At 46.8% G+C, this 22,495-nt stretch overlaps 1 protein-coding gene across 2 annotated transcripts in view; it reads right to left on the bottom strand.

The window, feature by feature from the left end:
• The window catches only part of MED13 (mediator complex subunit 13), a 411,382-nt gene extending 401,204 nt beyond the window's left edge, over positions 1-10,178 (bottom strand). The window contains exons 1-2 of one of the 2 annotated variants that reach the window (XM_063954032.1): positions 9,362-10,178; positions 6,442-6,676 (exon numbers count right to left, since the gene is read on the bottom strand). In XM_063954032.1, coding sequence (XP_063810102.1) covers positions 6,442-6,676; positions 9,362-9,427 — 301 coding nt within the window. In that variant the 5' untranslated portion in view covers positions 9,428-10,178. The remainder of the gene's footprint in view (positions 1-6,441; positions 6,677-9,361) is intronic. The other variant, XM_063954031.1, reaches the window with a different exon arrangement.
• Positions 10,179-22,495: the final 12,317 nt, after the last annotated feature.

Below are 22,495 nucleotides of genomic sequence, written 5' to 3' on the forward strand. Positions count from 1 at the left end.
CATCTGCAAGGGGGCCGGCGGCGAGGCTCCGGTGACCATCCAGGCTGTACCTGTGATCGTCCCTCTGGAGCTAATGTCCAGTAGCCAAAGAAGCCAATCCATCCTGCACGCAGGTGAGTTCACTTCTTCTCCCCTAAGTCCCTCGTTGCAGTGATCCTGTTGCCAGCAGGACTCACTGTAAAATAAAAAACCTAAGCTAAACTTTTCTAAGCAGCTCAGGAGAGCCACCTAGATTGCACCCTTCTCGGCCGGGCACAAAAATCTAACTGAGGCTTGGAGGAGGGTCATAGGGGGAGGAGCCAGTGCACACCACCTGATCCTAAAGCTTTACTTTTTGTGCCCTGTCTCCTGCGGAGCCGCTATCCCCCATGGTCCTTTCAGGAACCCCAGCATCCACTAGGACGATAGAGAAATCTTATTTTCTCTAACGTCCTAGTGGATGCTGGGGACTCCGTCAGGACCATGGGGATTATACCAAAGCTCCCAAACGGGCGGGAGAGTGCGGATGACTCTGCAGCACCGAATGAGAGAACTCCAGGTCCTCCTCAGCCAGGGTATCAAATTTGTAGAATTTAGCAAACGTGTTTGCCCCTGACCAAGTAGCTGCTCGGCAAAGTTGTAAAGCCGAGACCCCTCGGGCAGCCGCCCAAGATGAGCCCACCTTCCTTGTGGAATGGGCATTTACAGATTTTGGCTGTGGCAGGCCTGCCACAGAATGTGCAAGCTGAATTGTACTACAAATCCAACGAGCAATAGTCTGCTTAGAAGCAGGAGCACCCAGCTTTTTGGGTGCCTACAATATAAACAGCAAGTCAGACTTTCTGACTCCAGCCGTCCTGGAATTATATATATATATATATATATATATATATATATATATATATATATATATATATATATATATATATATATATATATATATATATATATATATATAATATTTTCAGGGCCCTGACAACGTCTAGCAACTTGGAGTCCTCCAAGTCCCTAGTAGCCGCAGGCACCACAATAGGTTGTTTCAGGTGAAACGCTGACACCACCTTAGGAAGAAACTGGGGACGAGTCCGCAGTTCTGCCCTGTCCGAATGGAAAATCAAATATGGGCTTTTGTAAGACAAAGCCGCCAATTTTGACAATCGCCTGGCCGAGGCCAGGGCCAACAGCATGGTCACTTTCCATGTGAGATATTTCAAATCCACAGATTTGAGTGGTTCAAACCAATATGATTTGAGGAATCCCAACACTACGTTGAGATCCCACGGTGCCACTGGAGGCACACAAGGGCTGTATATGCAATACTCCCTTGACAAACGTCTGGACTTCAGGAACTGAAGCCAATTCTTTCTGGAAGAAAATCTATAGGGCCGAAACTTGAACCTTAATGGACCCCAATTTGAGGCTCATAGACACTCCTGTTTGCAGGAAGTGCAGAAATCGACCTAGTTGAAATTTTTTCGTGGGGCCTTCCTGGCCTCACCCACGCAACATATTTTTACCACATGTGGTGATAACGTTGTGCGGTCACTTCCTTCCTGGCTTTGACCAGGGTAGGTATGACCTCTTCCGGAATGCCTTTTCCCTTAGGATCCGGCGTTCAAACCGCCCTGCCGTCAAACGCAGTCGCGGTAAGTCTTGGAACAGACAAGGTCCCTGCTGGAGCAGGTCCTTTCTTAAAGGCCGATGCCACGGTTCCTCTTGGAACAGACATGGTACTTGCTGAAAGCAAATCCCTTCTTAGCTCCCGAGGCCATTAGTCCTCTGTGAGCATCTCTTGAAGTTCCGGTTACCAAGTCCCTCTTGGCCAATCCGGAGCCACGAGTATAGTTCTTACTCCTCTATGTCTTATAATTCTCAATACCTTGGTTATGAGAAGCAGAGGAGGGAACACATACACCGACTGTTACACCCACGGTGTTACCAGGACGTCCACAGCTATCGCCTGAAGGTCTCGTGACCTGGCGCAATACCTGTCCCATTTTTTGTTCGGGCGGGACGCCATCATGTCCACCTTTGGTCTTTCCCAACGGTTCACAATCATGCGGAAAACTTCCCGATGAAGTTCCCACTCTCCCGGGTGGAGGTCGGGCCTGCTGAGGAAGTCTGCTTCCCAGTCGTCCACTCCCGGAATGAACACTGCTGACAGTGCTATTACATGATTTTCCGCCTAGCGAAAAATCCTTGCAGTTTTGCCACTGCCCTCCTGCTTCTTGTGCCGCCCTTTCTGTTTACGTGGGCGACTGCCGTGATGTTATCCCACTGGATCAATACCGGCTGACCTTGAAGCAGAGGTCTTGCTAAGCTTAGAGCATTATAAATTTGCTCTTAGCTCCAGTATATTTATGTGGAGAGAAGTCTCCAGACTTGATCACACTCCTTGTGTGACTGCTCCCCAGCCTCTCAGGCTGGCCTCCGTGGTCACGAGCATCCAATCCTGAATGCCGAATCTGCGGCCCTCTAGAAGATGAGCACTCTGTAATCACCACAGGAGAGACACCCTTGTCCTTGGATATAGGGTTATCCGCTGATGCATCTGAAGATGCGATCCGGACCATTTGTCCAGCAGATCCCACTGAAGAGTTCTTGCGTGAAATCTGCCGAATGGAAGCGCTTCGTAATAAGCCACCATTTTTACCAGGACTCTTGTGCAATGATGCACTGACACTTTTCCTGGTTTTAGGAGGATCCCGATTAGCTCGGATAACTCCCTGGCTTTCTCCTCTGGGAGAAACACCCTTTCCTGGACTGTGTCCAGAATCATCCCTAGGACCAGCAGACGTGTCGTCGGAACAACTGCGGTTTTGGAATATTTTGAATCCACCCGTGCTGTCGTAGAACTACTTGAGATAGTGCTACTCCGACCTCCAACTGTTCTCTGGACCTTGTTCTTATCAGGAGGTCGTCCATTTTCTTTGAAGACGAATCCTCCTTTCGGTCATTACCTTGGTAAGGACCCGGGGTGCCTTGGACAATCCAACGGCATCGTCTTGAAACTGATAGTGACAGTTCTGTACCACGAACCTGAGGTACCCTTGGTGAGAAAAGGCAAATTTTGGGACATGGAGGTTAGCATCCCTGATGTCCCGGGACACCATATAGTCCCCTTGTTCTTTGCTATCACTGCTCTGAGTGACTCCATCTGGATTTGAACCCTTGTAAGTGTTCAAATTTTTCAGATTTAGAATAGGTCTCACCTAGCCTTCAGTACCACCCTATAGTGTGGAGTAATACCCCTTTCCTTGTTGTCGGAGGGGTAATTTTATTATCACCTGCTGGGAATACAGCTTGTGAATTGTTTTCAATACTGCCTCCCTGTCGGAGGGAGACATTGGTACAGCAGACTACAGGAACCTGCGAGGGGGGAAACCTCTCGACATTCCAATCTGTACCCCTTGGATACTACTTGTAGGATCCAGGGGTCCTGTACGGTCCCAGCGTCATGCTGAGAACTTGGTAGAAGCGGTGGAGGGCTTCTGTTCCTGGGAATGGGCTGCCTGCTGCAGTCTTCTTCCCTTTCCTCTATCCCTGGGCAGATATGACTCTTATAGGGACGAAAGGACTGAGGCTGAAAAGACGGTGTCTTTTTCTGCAGAGATGTGACTTAGGGTAAAAAACGGTGGATTTTCCAGCAGTTGCCCTGGCCACCAGGTCCCATGGACCGACCCCAAATAACTCCTCCTTTATACGGCAATACATCTTTGTGCCGTTTGGAATCTGCATCACCTGACCACTGTCGTGTCCATAAACATCTTCTTGCAGATATGGACATCGCATTTACTCTTGATGCCAGAGTGCAAATATCCCTCTGCGCATCTCGCATATATAGAAATGCATCCTTTAAATGCTCTATAGTCAATAAAATACTGTCCCTGTCAAAGGTATCAATATTTTTAGTCAGGGAATCCGACCAAGCCACCTCAGCTCTGCACATCCAGGCTGAGGCGATCGCTGGTCGCAGTATAACACCAGCATGTGTGTGTATACTTTTTAGGATATTTTTCAGCCTCCTATCAGCTGGCTCCTTAAGTACGGCCCTATCCGTAGATGGTACCGCCACTTGTTCTGATAAGCGTGTGAGCGCCTTATCCACCCTGAGGGGTGTTTCCCACCGCGCCTTAACTTCTGGCGGGAAAGGGTATACCGCCAATAATTTTCTATCGGGGGAAACCCACGCATCATCACACACTTCATTTAATTTATCTGATTCAGGAAAAACTACAGGTAGTTTTTTCACCTCACACATAATACCCTTTTTTGTGGTACTTGGAGTATCAGAAATATGTAACACCTCCTTCATTGCCCTTAACGTGTGGCCCTAAAAGAAAATACGTTTGTTTCTTCACCGTCGACACTGAAATCAGTGTCCGTGTCTGGGTCTGTGTCGACCGACTGAGGTAAATGGGCATTTTACAGCCCCTGACGGTGTTTGAGACGCCTGGACAGATACTAATTTGTTCGCCGGCCCTCTCATGTCGTCAACCGGCTTGCAGCGTGTTGACATTGTCACGTAATTTCCATAAATAAGCCATCCATTCCGGTGTCGACTCCCTAGAGAGTGACATCACCATTACAGGCAATTTGCTCCGCCTCCTCACCAATATTTTCCTCATACATGTCGACACACACGTACCGACATACAGCACACACATAGGGAATGCTCTGATAGAGGACAGGACCCACTAGCCCTTTGGGGAGACAGAGGGAGAGTTTGCCAGCACACACCAAAACGCTATAATTATCCAGGGACAACCTTTATATAAGTGTTCCTCCCTTATAGCATTTTAATATATATACATATCGCCAAATCAGTGCCCCCCCTCTCTGTTTTAACCCTGTTTCTGTAGTGCAGTGCAGGGGAGAGCATGGGAGCCTTCCCACCAGCCTGTGAGGGAAAATGGCGCTGTGTGCTGAGGAGAATAGGCCCCGCCCCCTTTTCGGCGGGCTTCTTCTCCGGAGTTTTAGATATCTGGCAGGGGTTAAATACATCCATATAGCCTCAAGGGCTATATGTGATGTATTTTTCGCCATACAGGTATTATACATTGCTGCCCAGGGCGCCCCCCCCAGCGCCCTGCACCCTCCGTGACCGCTGTGAGAAGTGTGCTGACAACAATGGCGCACAGCTGCAGTGCTGTGCGCTACCTGATGAAGACTGAGAGTCTTCTGCCGCCTGGTTCCGGACCTCTTCATCTTCAGCGTCTGCAAGGGGGGTCGGCGGCGCGGCTCCGGGACGAACCCCAGGGCGAGCCCTGTGTTCCGACTCCCTCTGGAGCTATGTCCAGTAGCCTAAGAATCCAATCCATCCTGCACGCAGGTGAGTTGAAAATCTCTCCCCTAAGTCCCTCGATGCAGTGAGCCTGTTGCCAGCAGGACTCACTGAAAATAAAGAACCTAAAAACTTTTTCTAAGTAACTCTTAGAGAGAGAGAAAGAGAGCCACCTAGATTGCACCCTTCTCGGCCGGGCACAAAAACCTAACTGAGGCTTGGAGGAGGGTCATAGGGGGAGGAGCCAGTACACACCATGTGATCCTAAAAGCTTGCTTTTGTGCCCTGTCTCCTGCGGAGCCGCTATTCCCCATGGTCCTGACGGAGTCCCCAGCATCCACTAGGACGTTAGAGAAATGCTAATGGGCGCCTGATTGGAGCAACAATTTAACTCCAAGAGACACACATTCGGATACATGACCAGAAGGAGGGGAAGGGGGACTACATAAATTTAATCGGCCCCACAGACCTTTACATTTGGCATATTTCAAAGTTAAGCACAAACATGTCTTCTGTATGATAAAGTAGTTTTCAACTTAGAATGTATTAACATTTGGCAGCGCCACAGGTGCCCAGTGGAGGAGAGAAGTTATTTAATGTGATAGACTTGTTGGGGGGCACACATAAGAAAGTTTGACAGGTATTTTATCTTGAAGCCTGTCGCCTCCCCTGGGGAGGACACATTTATATGTTCCTTCTCCTTGAAAGGACAGGAGAAAAGTATGTCGATCATCCATGGAGGTGCATTCACTGCCCAAAGTGACAGACTTTCAACGTAGAAAGTATTGCAACAGACGGACATACTGGACAATTCCAGTACGACTGATCAATATTTTCAGATGGTTGCCCGCATATACCAAAATTATCTGGCCAATACACCAATATCAGCCACAAAATTGTAGTGTGTTGGTCCAGAATAACAAATAGAAATGAAGCTATGGTGAGCCGTAATGTTAGTTACATAATGGATCTGCAACATCATAGCCACCCCTCATGTTAAATTCCAAGCCTGCAGCCACACAATGAATCAAAGTTCTGACTAAAAAAAAAAAAAAAAAAAAAACACAAACAAACTCCAACACAAAAACCAAGTCCTTTTAGTTCAGCCAAATACATCTTTATAACAGACATAAATCATGATCCTTGGGGCATACAATACAAATGCAAGTCATAATTACCTGTCAAGTCATGATGAATTAGATCGGCAAAATTTGGATCATCTCCCCACCAAAATATCCACAGTTCCCTTCTTCCAGGACGCTGATCTCGTCGCCATACACTTAACACGTCACCTTTCAGACATCGACTGAAGCTGCTCAAAATGGGATCCTCTTCTGTCACCGGAAAGAGGATTGGAGCAGAAGTAGGACCTTGCCATACATACTGCTTCCATTTGATCCCTGTTAGATCAGCCTGGAAAATGAAGAGAGTTTGTTATATGCTAGTTTCACGTAAGACTGGTACATGCATGACGACACCGATTAATTTCATGGTAATTACTTTAGATAGCTGCAATGTAGTTTTCCTTTGAACACTCTTGACAGCTCAGCACAATAAGACAAAGACATTTAACTAAAGCATCAGTAAAGTCAAAGAATGACGAATATGTAAACACAGTGGCAAAGATGGTGTAGAAACAGAAAGCAGTTTAGGGATCTCCATCCACATTGGCCAACAACACAGATTATAAAACAAAGCACAGCTTCATGATTTCTATTCACTGACTTGTTTCTGTCAAGTGCTGCATACTGGGTACACGCTGGAGAAGCAATGTCAGTATGACGGATAGGGTAACTAAACAGTGCTTCTGAATACTGGCTGCATTCAGTTCCACAAAACTTATGTCTTATTTGTGCAGTTCCATACACAGACACAGTTGGAATTCCAGAGCATAAACTTCCTTGTTGTGTACTCAATAGTATCCTACATGCCAACCGTTTCCCTAGAAGTGATCAACTAGCAACATTCCAGAAATATTTACCACCAATTTTTCAGATACGATAATGTAATGTCTAGTCGAGGCACATATTGATATTAGATTCCTGCTACTGAGCAAACTCGTGCAGCAACTAAGCTACGGTACTTAATAAAAGTCAGAGTAATGGCTTCAAAATGTATACCTATTATTACATTCCCTATTCGATTTTTGTTGTTGTTTTTTTTTTAATGTTATAAGGAAAGCAGGGAGAGGTGTGGGGAAAAAAACACATTGTTTTGGGATTTTTTTTATTTTACACTGCTTAGCATACTAGTCAGAAAGATGAGCTGCCTAGCTGGGAGAAGCACATTCCTGAACTATAATTACTTGAAACGCAACAATACAAAGATTTCAAGGTTTAACATTGTGATCACTTACTAACAGCTGGAATCCCAGCCTCATTTCAACTTCTCTAGGAGGGACAAAGATGGGGGATGGGTGTAAATGTGTTCATCGCATCAAACTAAAAAGATAGCAGCCAATAAACAGGTTTTACTTGACTACTAGCGATTTGAAAGAGAGTTTCCAGAAAACATTGTAGCAAAAGATGATGCATCAGACAGCTACAAGTTAGTTACTATACACACACGCCACAATTATCAACTACAGGAGAACAACACTCCGCTTCAAACATGTAAACTGCAACTAAACATATTTACACCCAATACCCCATCCAGGATGAAATACAAATGTGTTTCCACTTATGTCACCAAAATTGAGCTTTACAATAAAAATATTAATGAAACAATTTGCTGTAATTACTCCACAACAACGTAACCACTTGACTAACTAAACTCTACAATTCTACCTTCCTGCTGGTACATCAGGAACTTTTCTAAGGTTTCCTATTGCACAAGCATGCAAAGATTATATGCTGCAGTCAGCTACAAGATATCAAATATCTGCAAAAAAGACAGGAACAGAGTTGGACTATGTGATTAGCTCCAGTACAAACTGTCTGATATAAAATAACAAACCACTATTATTGGATGTCACAAGGTCAGTTTATAAAGGAATTTTTTTTAGAAAATGTATGTAAAATGATAGAACTCAGACTACAGTACTAGAGGAGCTTTGCAATGATTTTAAATAATGGAATTGTGGACAAAAAAAAAAAAACAGAATACTGAAATGTAATGAGCACTGTTGGCTCAAATGCATACAATAAATGTTGAGAAATCACAGCAATATAGATTATATGGTGAAGGTTTCAATAGTCAAGAAAAAAGAAAATAAGCAGACAAGATGACGGCATTCAAGTAAGACAGGATGGAATGAATGAAGTAGGAGTTAATGGAATGGTTTATTAGTTAGAGGAGAGGAGACAGCTGAGAACATAGGGGGACAATAAATCCAAGTAGTGCATGTTGAAGTCAGGGCCTGGCCCAGCAGAACAGTCAGGAAAATGGCTGCTTCCTGCCTTCTCCTTCCCAGGATCCACTCCCACAGAGAGGAGAAAAAGGAAGGGCCGAGAGAGACTGAGCAGTGAAAATATAAATATACTCAGACAGGAGGAACAGGACAGACAGCACAATGTAAAGACTGCTGATGCAAGTTACTGCAGAACACAGAACATAGTGCACGTCAAGGACGATGACGGAATTATGACACACTGTACACAACAAGTATTAGCTTCATCTGATCCAAATACTTTAAAAACCTTATTTGTGACAGACCACATTTCCAAGAAGTACTGTGATATTCCACAAGCCGGCACAATGCAGAGACAAATTAGCCCAGCTTCAGGGATTTTGCTTCAGATGACAGTGGAACACATGGCTATAGTAAACTCTTTGGGAATACCCTGGGCCTTGTATTCTGTGCAAAGTAGCAGAAGAGTAAACAACCAGACACAGGGAAACTTCCAGCCGTAAATGCCATAGCTCACCAGTACTGAGAACAGGATCCAGGCACAGATAACAAGACTGAGACAAGACTGATGAGATCTGCCTAACATAAAGAGCTGCAGACACACACACATGTACACTGGCATGCACAGGGGCACTCAGTGATGGGCACACAGACTGCACCCTAATACCAGGGCCTGATCCTGCACACAACACCCACACACGTACTCCCGGCACCAGGCGGTGGGTGCTGCCGGCAGGACACATACTCACCAGGCAGAAGAGGTTGGAGTGGCAATCCTCCAGACTGGCCCCGTTCGGCACAAAGCATGAACTCATCCTCACAGCCAGGGGACACCCGCCATTATCCCACCCCGAACAAGAAAGAGACTCGGCAGGACCAGCAGCCGACGCTGCACGCACTAAGCAGTCACCTCCCCGGGAACTACACCATCATCGCAGCCAGCGGCACCCGGCGGCCGGGGTCACCTGGGGGCAGAACGAAGCGGATCACCGCCCGGGGGTCACACAATGCTTGCAGTAGCAGCTTCTAGGGAGAGGGGCGAGCGCGGCGTCCGGGCGTTACAGGCGCCGGGATCCGGGCGGTGTCTCAGTCCTCCCTCCCCCGCCGCTGGTCCCCCAGCTCGGGGCGCAGAGCATGGCGGGAACCGCCCGGTCACCGGAGCACTGGGAAGGCCGCTGGGCCCGGGCCGGAGTTGTTGGGTGTCGCCGGGTAGCGTTGGGTGCCCGGGATTAGCTGGACGGAGACATTCCCTGGGTGTTTGTCGGCTCCTTCTCTCACAGGTTCGCCATTTTCCTCCTCTCCTCCGCCTCCTCCTCCTCCTCCCTGCGCCTCTCCTCCTGCGCACACACACAGCTCGCCGCCGCTGCCCGCTCTTCCTGCCGCCCGCGGCCTCTCCTGAGGGGAAGCCCCGGCAATGGGCGCTGAGGGGTGATAATAAATAATCGGATCAGTGTCGGGGCAGCGTTCCCATTTGAATTTACAGATTCCTTTCTTTAATGGCGGCCGTGGTGCCTGCTCGGCCTCTCGCCGGTGACTGGGTACAGCAACGTCATGTGACAAAGAGATGACTGAGGTGATTGGCTAGTCTAGACCGTAGACTGTAGCGAAGCGAGTGGGGGAGGATCGCAGATGTTTTGACTGGAGGAGACCACTAGGGGGCGAGGCTGTGACTGAACTGCGCCGCTTGCTGCTGATGTGCCGCTACTGCAGGGTGTCTGCGGCGCTAACGTGCAGCAGCAGCAGCAGGAGATCGTGCAGAGTGCAGCGTCTGCAATGCTCGTACTGTACATTCCTGCTTCTGAGAAGATGTGATACAGTACAGCAGAGGCAGAACTCTGGGAGGCAACCGAGTCATCTGCCGCCGGCCTCCTAATCTGAAGGGGGGCACCTCTCCCATTCTGTCACACCATTGAATTAAGTTAATTGATAGCTGTCGCTGTCTTTTCAGTGGCCGACTTCCTCACTGGTCCCTGCACCTTACAAATCACACCCTCTTTATTATACTGAATATACACATTTTACAAGTATATCACCCAGGATTAGAAACCACAATCTATTACACTGGAAGCAGACACCTTACTAATGAAAATGTTTGCTCCTGTATAGTAAATATGAGAATTTTAACTATATGAAGATACTTCGCTGACAATTACACGTAACTTCATATAGTTAGAATTCTCATGCTTCCTCTACAGGAGCAAATAGCTCCATCAGTAAAGTGTCTGCTGTTAGTGTAACAGGTCATGGGTTCTAATCCTGGGTATGATTGCTAAGAAATGTGTCATTTAAAATAAAAGACAGTTAAATGTATAAATACAGTATATACATTTTTTTCAGAACACTCCATAAACACACACATATACGCACACATACATACATATATTTATCTTAATATAGGAAATAGGGGGGCGCCAATATTTATCTTGCCTCCGGGCAACAGTGACGAACATACGCCACTGCAGTACAGTATTGTTATATCTGTCTCATCTCTGGAAAACGTATACAGCTGTTTTGTTGAGTCTACGTGATCTTCCTTAATTAAGGAGCTGATGGATCAGTGCCCGCATTTTACCCCCCAGATATGCATAAGCTTTTATCGCCCAAATTAAATATATAATATAATATAATAGTGTGGCGAAGCTCGCCACCGAGCCCGAAGTATAGTGAGGGTGGCAAGTGCACAAGAGTACTTGCTGCGCTTGCTGTCGGCATTCCGGCATCAATCTCCTGACCGTTGGTATTACATACTGGACCCATGTTTATATATATATATATATATATATATATATATATATAGGTTGGTAGAAGGCGGCACTCAGGAGACTTTCACAAATGTAGATAAGTGTGCTTTATTGTTCGTCTACGTTTCGGGAGTCGCACTCCCTTCCTCAGGACACAGCAAAACAAAGTGTTTTGCTGTGTCCTGAGGAAGGGAGTGCGACTCCCGAAACGTAGACGCACAATAAAGCACACTTATCTACATTTGTGAAAGTCTCCTGAGTGCCGCCTTCTACCAACCTATATATATATATATATATATATATATATAAACATGGGTCCAGTATGTAATACCAACGGTCAGGAGATTGATGCCGGAATGCCGACAGCAAGCGCAGCAAGTACTCTTGTGCACTTGCCACCCTCACTATACTTAGGGCTCGGTGGCGAGCTTCGCCACACTATTATATTCCCCCTTCGGGTGGTGGCGTAGACCACCACCTGAGTGGGTATTCGGGGTTCTGGTCGGAGTTCCGACCGGAAACATTTAGACAGTCCCCTGATGGTCAGTAAATTAACTGCATCCCATATCTGTGTGCATCCCATGTCCCATATCATATATATATATATATATATATATATAAAAGACAAAAAATGAGAATAGGCGCCTCCTAGTGCATTATCTCACATAAATCGTGACCTCCACCTACAGTAACACCCCAGTGAATTCAAGGTGTACCTTGAATGGTGGAATTCCAACCACCTAATTGAATCGCATAATACCACGTATCTCAATGTGTACTGGGGATACTTCTCATCACAATAATCCTGGTGGTGCTGCTCCCCGGTACTAAACCTCACATATATGGGATGAAAGCAGAAAGGACCAATAGTGCAGTATGTTTTATAAACATTAAACACATTTATTCAAAAAAACTGGTCCTAATAATAAAATAGTTGCCCGTACAATATAGAAACTAAAAGACAGCTTATCTGTTAGTAGTCGTCCATACGAGTAAACACTCAACGCGTTTCGTCCGATGCCCACGGCCTGGACTTCCTCAGGAGTGTAATGAGACAAGCTGCATACACCACATATTTATACCCATGTCAATCATTCACTTAGACAGGAAATTGATGGCTGTGTTAGGTCCCGGAAGTGATGTCACTTCCGCCCAGAAACCCTAAAAACCCTAAGCCTTTACATAAAAAACTAATACTATATATATTAGGGCAGGTTCTTTATGGGCCCGCTCCATATGTGCCACTGTACAGGGCTACATCCTGTGGGTTAGGGAGGCCGATCAGCTACTGTCCGCCGCGATCGCCGGAAATCACGGACGGACAGGGCATCGCAGCCGCCCTCACTCCGTTCGGCCTCGCAGTGTCCAGGGCGCATGCGCTGGCCAGGCCGGTCACAGTGCCGCCCGCCGTCGCTGCGCCCGTATGTCACGGCCTTAAGAGCTATCCCACTAATAGTTCGTAGTTAGGACGCCATCTTAGCGAGGACCAAAAACAATGTAGTGAACTTGATAGGTGAAACAGAGATATTCCACCAATTACAATGAAAATAGAGAGATAAAAACATAATGCTTGTTTATAAATAGTTATTTATGGGGAAAATTTATCTAAAAAAGGGGGAGTGAGTGATCAAACATTATCCTTTAATATAAAAGTGTCGATCAATGTTAATTATTACTTATGTGTCAATTATTACTCATGTGTCATTAACAAGGTGCTCATATAAATTACGGTTAATTCTATAATAAAAAGACAAAAACACCTTGCGCTGTGATTGACTACAGAAGAATGCAGCAATCCCAAAGGGTCTTTGGTTGGGTGTAGTACGGGTGACCGGCGGTCTCCTGACCGCCGGTCACCTTACCGACGCCGGGATCCCGGCAGCATACCGACGCCGGGATCCCGGCGGGGAGGGGCGAGTGCAGCAAGCCCCTTGCGGGCTCGCTGCGCTCGCCACGCTGCGGGCTCGGTGGCGACCTGCGGTCGCCGCGGGTTCTATTCCCACTCTATGGGTGTCGTGGACACCCACGAGTGGAAATAGTCCCTGTTGGTCGGCATGCCGACCATCGGGATAGTGAGCCGTCGGGCTCACGGAGGAGGTCATGTGACTGTCGGTCAGCCGACCGGCGGTCACATGACTACCACCCCTTTGGTTTTAACCCTTAATATAGAACTACAAAGAAAAACAAATCTGTGACTGCGTAATTCACTCTGATATGGATATTTATTATCACATAAAATGAATCTCTAGACATATATAAATACATACAAACACACATAATACTAGATGCCGGCCAGCATCACATAAAAATTTATAATATAAAACCAATTAATATATTGCTAATGGGTCTAATAATAGAGGATCTATTTCTTGATTCCTGTATATACTTTGTTCTGGACTGAGCTATTATATGAATACATGCTGAGATAAAATATCATTATCAAAAAGGAGAAATACTCTGCATAGTTGCATGTCACTAACCAAAAAAGCGCTGGACAATCTATCTTGGTTTAAATCCATTGGAAGTGATATAACCAATATTGCAAGAGAAAGCTATTAATGGTTCATTTATAGCGTATAAATTCAGGATACAAAGTATATACTACAGATACTATGAGTGCCTGTGTATTACTACGTATGCCCATAAAAGTGCATAAGTGCTATTCCCCGTGAGGACAGTGCGGGAATTAAACAAAAAAAAATAAAATAAAAAAATAAAATAAAAAAATGTGGGAATAAAAAAAAAAGTGTATTTAAAAGAAAGCAATATTATTAATAATTAAAAATATATATAAATATAATAGAAGAAGCACCACCAGGATTATTGTGATGAGAAGTATCCCCAGTACACATTGAGATATGTGGTATTATGCGATTCAATTAGGTGGTTGGAATTCCACCATTCAAGGTACACCTTGAATTCACTGGGGTGTTACTATAGGTGGAGGTCACGATTTATGTGAGATAATGCACTAGGAGGCGCCTATTCTCATTTTTTGTCTTTTAGATTTAAATTGGTTGGCCTGAGCAGCAAGCCACGGGAGAAAAGGGCTGCCATCCCATTATAACGTGGGAGTGTATTTCTGAGGAGTCCGGTTACCCTAGAGGAGGGATAAGGACATTCATCCAGCTTTAAGGAGAGGAATAGCGCCAATACCACCCACACAACCTTCTTCATATATATATATATATATATATATGCACACATATATATAGGAAGAAATAAGACAGCGGCACTCCAGGACTTTAAAATGGTGCAATATTCAAAAAGTTGTGTAATAACAAATTAACATATCCAGCCAACATTTCGGGGCCCGTAGCCCCTTTGTCAAGATGTGAAATCGATTTCTGCAGAGGGCACCCAGGCATCTAAACAACAAGGACCAGGAGTGCCGGGCATTACACCTAGCTATCTATCTATATATCTATATATATATATATATCTATATATATATATATATATATATATATATAATTTTATTTATTTTATTTTTTTATTTATATCTGCACATACATATACATTATGTAGTACCATTGAACTTCTGGGCAGATAGATCCTTTGCAGTAGATACCTACAAGGCACAGGTGGCTGGGTACACACTGGAGCAATGTTGTTCCAAAATGCCATTTTAAAGCGACATATTGTTAACATCGCTCAAGGGGGGTCATTCCGAGTTGTTCGCTCATTGCCGATTTTCACAACGGAGCGATTAAGGCAAAAATGCGCATGCGAATGGTACGCAGCGCGCATGCGCTAAGTATTTTAACACAAAACTTAGTAGATTTATTCACGTCCGAATGAAGAATGTTCATCAGTGAAGTGATCAGAGTGTGATTGACAGGAAGTGGGTGTCTCTGGGCGGAAACTGACCGTTTTCTGGGAGTGTGCGGAAAAACGCAGGCGTGCCAGGATAAAACGCGGGACTGTCTGGAGAAATGGGGGAGTGGCTGGCCGAACGAAGTCGTGTTTGTGACGTCAAACCAGGAACGAAACGGGCTGATCTGATCGCAGTGTAGGAGTAAGTCTCGAGCTACTCAGAAACTGCTAAGAATTATTTAATCGCAATTCTGCTAATCTTTCGTTCGCTATTCTGCTAAGCTAAGATACACTCCCAGAGGGCGGCGGCCTAGCGTGTGCAATGCTGCTAAAATTTGCTAGCGAGCGAACAACTCGGAATGAGGGCCAATGTGTGCCCAGGTTTGCGTACTCCTGCGGTCGCATGCGACTAATGCTTGGTTTGGTGTGCTGCATGGTGGTGTTGGTGAAGGTATGTGACCAAAGAGGGGAATAGCTTCACAGCACACCTTTGTTTTTCCAGCTCTGGGTTGAATGCCCAGCATGCTTCGCTGTTCCCAGAGACTCTTTCTGCACTGCCAGCTCGTCCTCAGTGACAGGAGACAGGAGCTTCATGAAACTGTCATAGTGCAGCACCTGGCTCCTTGTCACTGAGGAGGAGCCAGCATTTTGGGGTAAACCCCTGGAAAAGTGACATCCGGTTGCAGTACGCACCCCCCTAGTGATACCTCTTATTTTTTATTTTTTTATTTTGGAAAGTGGGTGGAAACCGGAGTACCCGCAGGAAACCCACCAAGCATGGGGAGAATATACAAACCACACAGGGCTGTGGTGAGAATCGAATCAAAGATCTCAGTGCTGTGAGGCTTAATGCTAACCATTACAACCATGGACACACACACACTCCATACTTGCCTACTCTCCCAGATGGGCTGGGAGGCTCCTGAAAATCGGGTGGTGCTCCTGGCCCCCCGGAAGGACAGGCAAGTCTCCCAGAGCCACCTCATCCTCCCCGCAGCAACCCAAACTCCCCTCAGCCGACCAGCAATGTGGGCGATCTGTGGAGGCAGATGATGACGCGATTTGCGCCATAACAGTGCCGTCCTCCAGCTATTTAGTGCCGTTACTCGGCATTGAATAGTGGGGGGCGAGGCCACGATGATGCAATCACATGACCACGTCCCCGTACCATCCGCCCATGTCAAGGCCACTCCCCCTGTTTCACCAACCTGGCTGCTCCTTCCAGCAGAATGTCGATAAGTATGGCACACACACACACACACAAACACACACACACACTTCTATTGCAAATCCTGAATATGCCTCTAGCCATGAGCTCTAAAATTGGGAATGATTTAAAGCAGACATGTCAAACTCGCGGCCCATGGGCCGCATACGGCCCACAATGCATGCTTTTGCGGCCCAGGTTTACTTTTTTGAAAACAATGGAATGCAGCCCGCCACCACCAGATGAGTTACTGTTGACCAGTCTGCCGTGATCAGAGCTTAGCTCCGATTGGGCAGCATTCAGGGAAATGTCCATGGGGGGAGCTGCTGCGCCTGCCCAGCTGCCTTTGCAAAGCTCTGCCCCCTGCCACATCCCTGAAGCTGTCACACCCTGTAGATGTGTGTGCCTGACTGCCCTGTGTACCCAGCTGCCCTAATTGCAGGAGGATTCTTTTGGAATCTGTATAGAAAAACATCTCTCAGTGAAGAAGGTAAATTGGAGGGGGCTGGCACAGAGGATTTGTGGCTGGAGGGGACACAAGGAGCAAGAGGGAATACCAGGGGCATGTGGCTGGAATGGAGGGACAGAGGGGACTGGAAGTGACACATTTTACTAGCTCACACAATATATATTAGACAGGACAGGGGACCGCACCGTGATATATGAGGGGAAATAACACAGCTCACAGCTCACACTATGCATACCTCCCAACACTCCCGATTTTCGCGGGACAGTCCCGTTTTTTGGGGACTGTCCCGCTGTCCCACCCGCGGGCCGCAGTGTCCCACGGTGGGGGGGGGGAGGGCAGTTGGGATGCTCTGTCTGTCGCTGCCCTGCTTAGCAGAGCAGCGGTGAATAGACGCTGTGCGCATGCGCACAGCGTCTATTCACTGAAGTCAGAGGGAGAGGGGGCATGCCAGCGGCTCACAGAGCGCTGGGCATGCCCCCTCAGTGACGAAAACGGGGGCGTGGCTCGCGATCGCGGGTCCTTCCGCAAAGCCACGCCCCCTTTCCCTTAGACCATGCTCCCTTTTTCGGGAACCCGCTTTATACAGAAGAAATGTTGGGAGGTATGCACTATATTGTATTATTATTAATATATTGGAGAGAGGGAACAGCACAGTGATATATGAGGTGGAATAACACAGCTCCCAGCTCACACTGATATGTGGTATTATTAATATATAGAGGAGAGGGGACCGCACAGTGATATATGAGGGGGACCACACAGTGATATATGAGGGGGAATAACACAGCTCCCAGCTCACATTGATATGTGGTATTATTATTATCATTATTATTATTATTATTATTATTATTATATAGGAGAGAGGGGACCACACAGTGATATATGAGGCGGAAATAACACAGCTCCCAGGTCACACTGATATGTGGTATTAGTATTGTTATTATTATTATTATTATTATTATATAGGAGAGAGGGGACCGCACAGTGATATATGAGGGAGGGGGAATAACACAGCTCACACTGATATGTGGTATTATTATTATTATTATATAGGAGAGAGGGGGCCACACAGTTATATATGAGGGGGAATAACACAGCTCCCAGCTTACACTGATATGTGGTGGCAGGGGTGTATCTTCCTATAGGCCGGGATGGCACTTGCCAGGGGCACCGGCCAAGGTGGAGGGGGGGGGGGGGGGGGTCTGCCCAGCAGTGCCACACGCGCCAGGGGGTAGAATGACATAGTAGTTCTCACTGAGTACATCCCTTAGCAGTGCTCATCCACTGCTAGACTCTCAAACACGTATTGCACTCTGACACTCTCTGTGACCATAGTCACAATGATGGTAAATATAGCCAGGGAGCGGGGCACTTCCAGGTATGGGGAGGGGCGAGTCACCTCAAGCCACTACGATCAGCAGCAGTCAGCAGTGCAGCCTGAACATACCTGTACATTTTCTGCGGTACCGTAGCTGCACTGCATGGTCTATCCTGGCAGTCTGGATCACAGCTTACAAAGAGCTCTGTATGGAGAGGTATCTAGACCAGTGACTGCTTGTCCAGCTGTGTTGAGACTACAAGTCCCAGCACACCTTGTTAACTGGATTTGCTGGGACATGTAGTGTCACCACACCTGGGGGTCATTCCGAGTTGTTCGCTCGTTGCCGATTTTCGCTATGCTGCGATTTGTTGCAAACTGCGCATGTGCAAGGCACGCAGGGCGCATGCGCTTAGTTATTTAACTAAAAGCTTAGCAGATTTGCTGTGGATTCTGCGGCGCTTTTCAGTCACACTGCTGTTCAGTAAATGATTGACAGGAAAGGGGCGTTTCTGGGCGGCAACTCAGCGTTTTCCCGGCGTTTGCTAAAAAAAGCAGGCGTGTCAGGGAAAAACGCGGGAGTGTCTGGAGAAACGGGGGAGTGGCTGGCCGAACGCAGGGCGTGTTTGTGATGTCAAACCAGCAACTAAACGGACTGGGCTGATCGCAATCTGTGAGTAGGTCCGGAGCTACTCAGAAACTGCTAAGAATTATTTAGTAGCAGTTCTGCTAATCTTTCGTTCGCAATTCAGCTTAGCTAAGATACACTTCCAGAGGGCGGCGGCCTAGCGTGTGCAATGCTGCTAAAAGCAGCTAGCGAGCAAACAACCCGGAATGAGGGCCCTAGAGAGGAGTTTTTAACTGTATGTATGTGTGCATATATTCCCTCGATGTCTCTGTCCACACCCTCCTTGTAATTCCACCTCAGTGTCCCTACCAGCACCATCCCTGTAACTGCCACCTCAGTGACCCTGCCCATACACTCCTGTAATTCCCTCTCAGTGTCCCTGCCTGCAGTGTCCCTGCCCACACCCTACCCATAATTCCCCCTTAGTATCCCTGGCCGCACCCTCCCCGTAATTCCCTTTCAGTGTCCCTACCCGCACCCTCCCTGTAATTCCCTCTCAGTCTCCCTGCCTGCACCCTCCTGTAATTCCCTCTTAGTGTCTCTGCCCGCACCCTAACTGTTAATTCCCCCCCAGTGTCCCTGCCCATACCCTCCCCGTAATTCCCTCTCAGTGTCGCTACCCGCACCCTCTCGGTAATTCCCTCTCAGTGTCTCTACCCGCACCCTCCCTGTAATTCCCTCTCAGTGTCCCTACCCGCACCCTCCCTGTAATTCCCTCTCAGTGTCCCTTCCCGTACCCTCCCTGTAATTCCCTCTCAGTTTCCCTACCCTCACCCTAACCATAATTCCCCCTCAGTATCCCTGCCCGTAACCTCCCTGTAATTCCTTCTCAGTGTCCCTACCCGCACCCTAACCGTAATTCCCCCTCAGTTTCCCTACCCTCACCCTAACCATAATTCCCCCTCAGTATCAGTGATATAACCAATATTGCAAGAGAAAGCTATTAATGGTTCATTTATAGCGTATAAATTCTAGAGATGAGCGGGTTCGGTTTCTTTGAATCCGAACCCGCACGAACTTCACTTTTTTTTTCACGGGTCCGAGCGACTCGGATCTTCCCGCCTTGCTCGGTTAACCCGAGCGCGCCCGAACGTCATCATGACGCTGTCGGATTCTCGCGAGACTCGGATTCTATATAAGGAGCCGCGCGTCGCCGCCATTTTCACACGTGCATTGAGATTGATAGGGAGAGGACGTGGCTGGCGTCCTCTCCATTTAGATTAGATTTAGAAGAGAGAGAGAGAGAGAGAGAGATTGCTGTGATACTGTAGATTAGAAGAGAGTGCAGAGTACAGACAGAGTTTAGTGACTGACGACCACAGTGACCAGTGACCACCAGAGACAGTGCAGTTGTTTGTTTTATTTAATATATCCGTTCTCTGCCTGAAAAAAACGATACACAGTCACACAGTGACTCAGTCTGTGTGCACTGCTCAGCCCAGTGTGCTGCACATCAATGTATTGTATATAAAGCTTATAATTGTGGGGGAGACTGGGGAGCACTGCAGGTTGTTATAGCAGGAGCCAGGAGTACATGATAAATAATATTATATTAAAATTAAACAGTGCACACTTTTGCTGCAGGAGTGCCACTGCCACTGTGACTAGTGGTGACCAGTGCCTGACCACCAGTATATTAGTAGTATTGTATACTATCTCTTTATCAACCAGTCTATATTAGCAGCAGACACAGTACAGTGCGGTAGTTCACGGCTGTGGCTACCTCTGTGTCGGCACTCGGCAGGCAGTCCGTCCATCCATAATTGTATTATATACCACCTAACCGTGGTTTTTTTTTTCTTTCTTTATACCGTCGTCATAGTCATACTAGTTGTTACGAGTATACTACTATCTCTTTATCAACCAGTGTACAGTGCGGTAGTTCACGGCTGTGGCTACCTCTGTGTCGGAACTCGGCAGGCAGTCCGTCCATCCATAATTGTATTATAATATATACCAACTAACCGTGGTTTTTTTTTCGTTCTTTATACCGTCGTCATACTAGTTGTTACGAGTATACTACTATCTCTTTATCAACCAGTGTACAGTGCGGTAGTTCACGGCTGTGGCTACCTCTGTGTCGGAACTCGGCAGGCAGTCCGTCCATCCATAATTGTATTATAATATATACCACCTAACCGTGGTTTTTTTTTCGTTCTTTATACCGTCGTCATACTAGTTGTTACGAGTATACTACTATCTCTTTATCAACCAGTGTACAGTGCGGTAGTTCACGGCTGTGGCTACCTCTGTGTCGGCACTCGGCAGGCAGTCCGTCCAACCATAATTGTATTATATACCACCTAACCGTGGTTTTTTTTTCATTCTTTATACCGTCGTCATACTAGTTGTTACGAGTATACTACTATCTCTTTATCAACCAGTGTACAGTGCGGTAGTTCACGGCTGTGGCTACCTCTGTGTCGGCACTCGGCAGGCAGTCCGTCCAACCATAATTGTATTATATACCACCTAACCGTGGTTTTTTTTTCATTCTTTATACCGTCGTCATACTAGTTGTTACGAGTATACTACTATCTCTTTATCAACCAGTGTACAGTGCGGTAGTTCACGGCTGTGGCTACCTCTGTGTCGGCACTCGGCAGCCCGTCCATAATTGTATATACCAGTGACCTAACCGTGGTTTTTTTTTCTTTCTTTATACATACATACTAGTTACGAGTATACTATCTCTTTATCAACCAGTCTATATATTAGCAGCAGACACAGTACAGTGCGGTAGTTCACGGCTGTGGCTACCTCTGTGTCGGCACTCGGCAGCCCGTCCATAATTGTATATACCAGTGACCTAACCGTGGTTTTTTTTTCTTTCTTTATACATACATACTAGTTACGAGTATACTATCTCTTTATCAACCAGTCTATATATTAGCAGCAGACACAGTACAGTGCGGTAGTTCACGGCTGTGGCTACCTCTGTGTCGGCACTCGGCAGCCCGTCCATAATTGTATACTAGTATCCAATCCATCCATCTGCATTGTTTACCTGAGGTGCCTTTTAGTTGTGCCTATTAAAATATGGAGAACAAAAATGTTGAGGTTCCAAAATTAGGGAAAGATCAAGATCCACTTCCACCTCGTGCTGAAGCTGCTGCCACTAGTCATGGCCGAGACGATGAAATGCCAGCAACGTCGTCTGCCAAGGCCGATGCCCAATGGCATAGTACAGAGCATGTCAAAACCAAAACACCAAATATCAGTAAAAAAAGGACTCCAAAACCTAAAATAAAATTGTCGGAGGAGAAGCGTAAACTTGCCAATATGCCATTTACCACACGGAGTGGCAAGGAACGGCTGAGGCCCTGGCCTATGTTCATGGCTAGTGGTTCAGCTTCACATGAGGATGGAAGCACTCAGCCTCTCGCTAGAAAACTGAAAAGACTCAAGCTGGCAAAAGCACCGCAAAGAACTGTGCGTTCTTTGAAATCCCAAATCCACAAGGAGAGTCCAATTGTGTCGGTTGCGATGCCTGACCTTCCCAACACTGGACGTGAAGAGCATGCGCCTTCCACCATTTGCACGCCCCCTGCAAGTGCTGGAAGGAGCACCCGCAGTCCAGTTCCTGATAGTCAGATTGAAGATGTCAGTGTTGAAGTACACCAGGATGAGGAGGATATGGGTGTTGCTGGCGCTGGGGAGGAAATTGACGAGGAGGATTCTGATGGTGAGGTGGTTTGTTTAAG

This window comes from Pseudophryne corroboree, chromosome 2, assembly GCF_028390025.1.
Source record: "Pseudophryne corroboree isolate aPseCor3 chromosome 2, aPseCor3.hap2, whole genome shotgun sequence".
In the NCBI taxonomy this organism is placed as follows: domain Eukaryota; kingdom Metazoa; phylum Chordata; class Amphibia; order Anura; family Myobatrachidae; genus Pseudophryne; species Pseudophryne corroboree.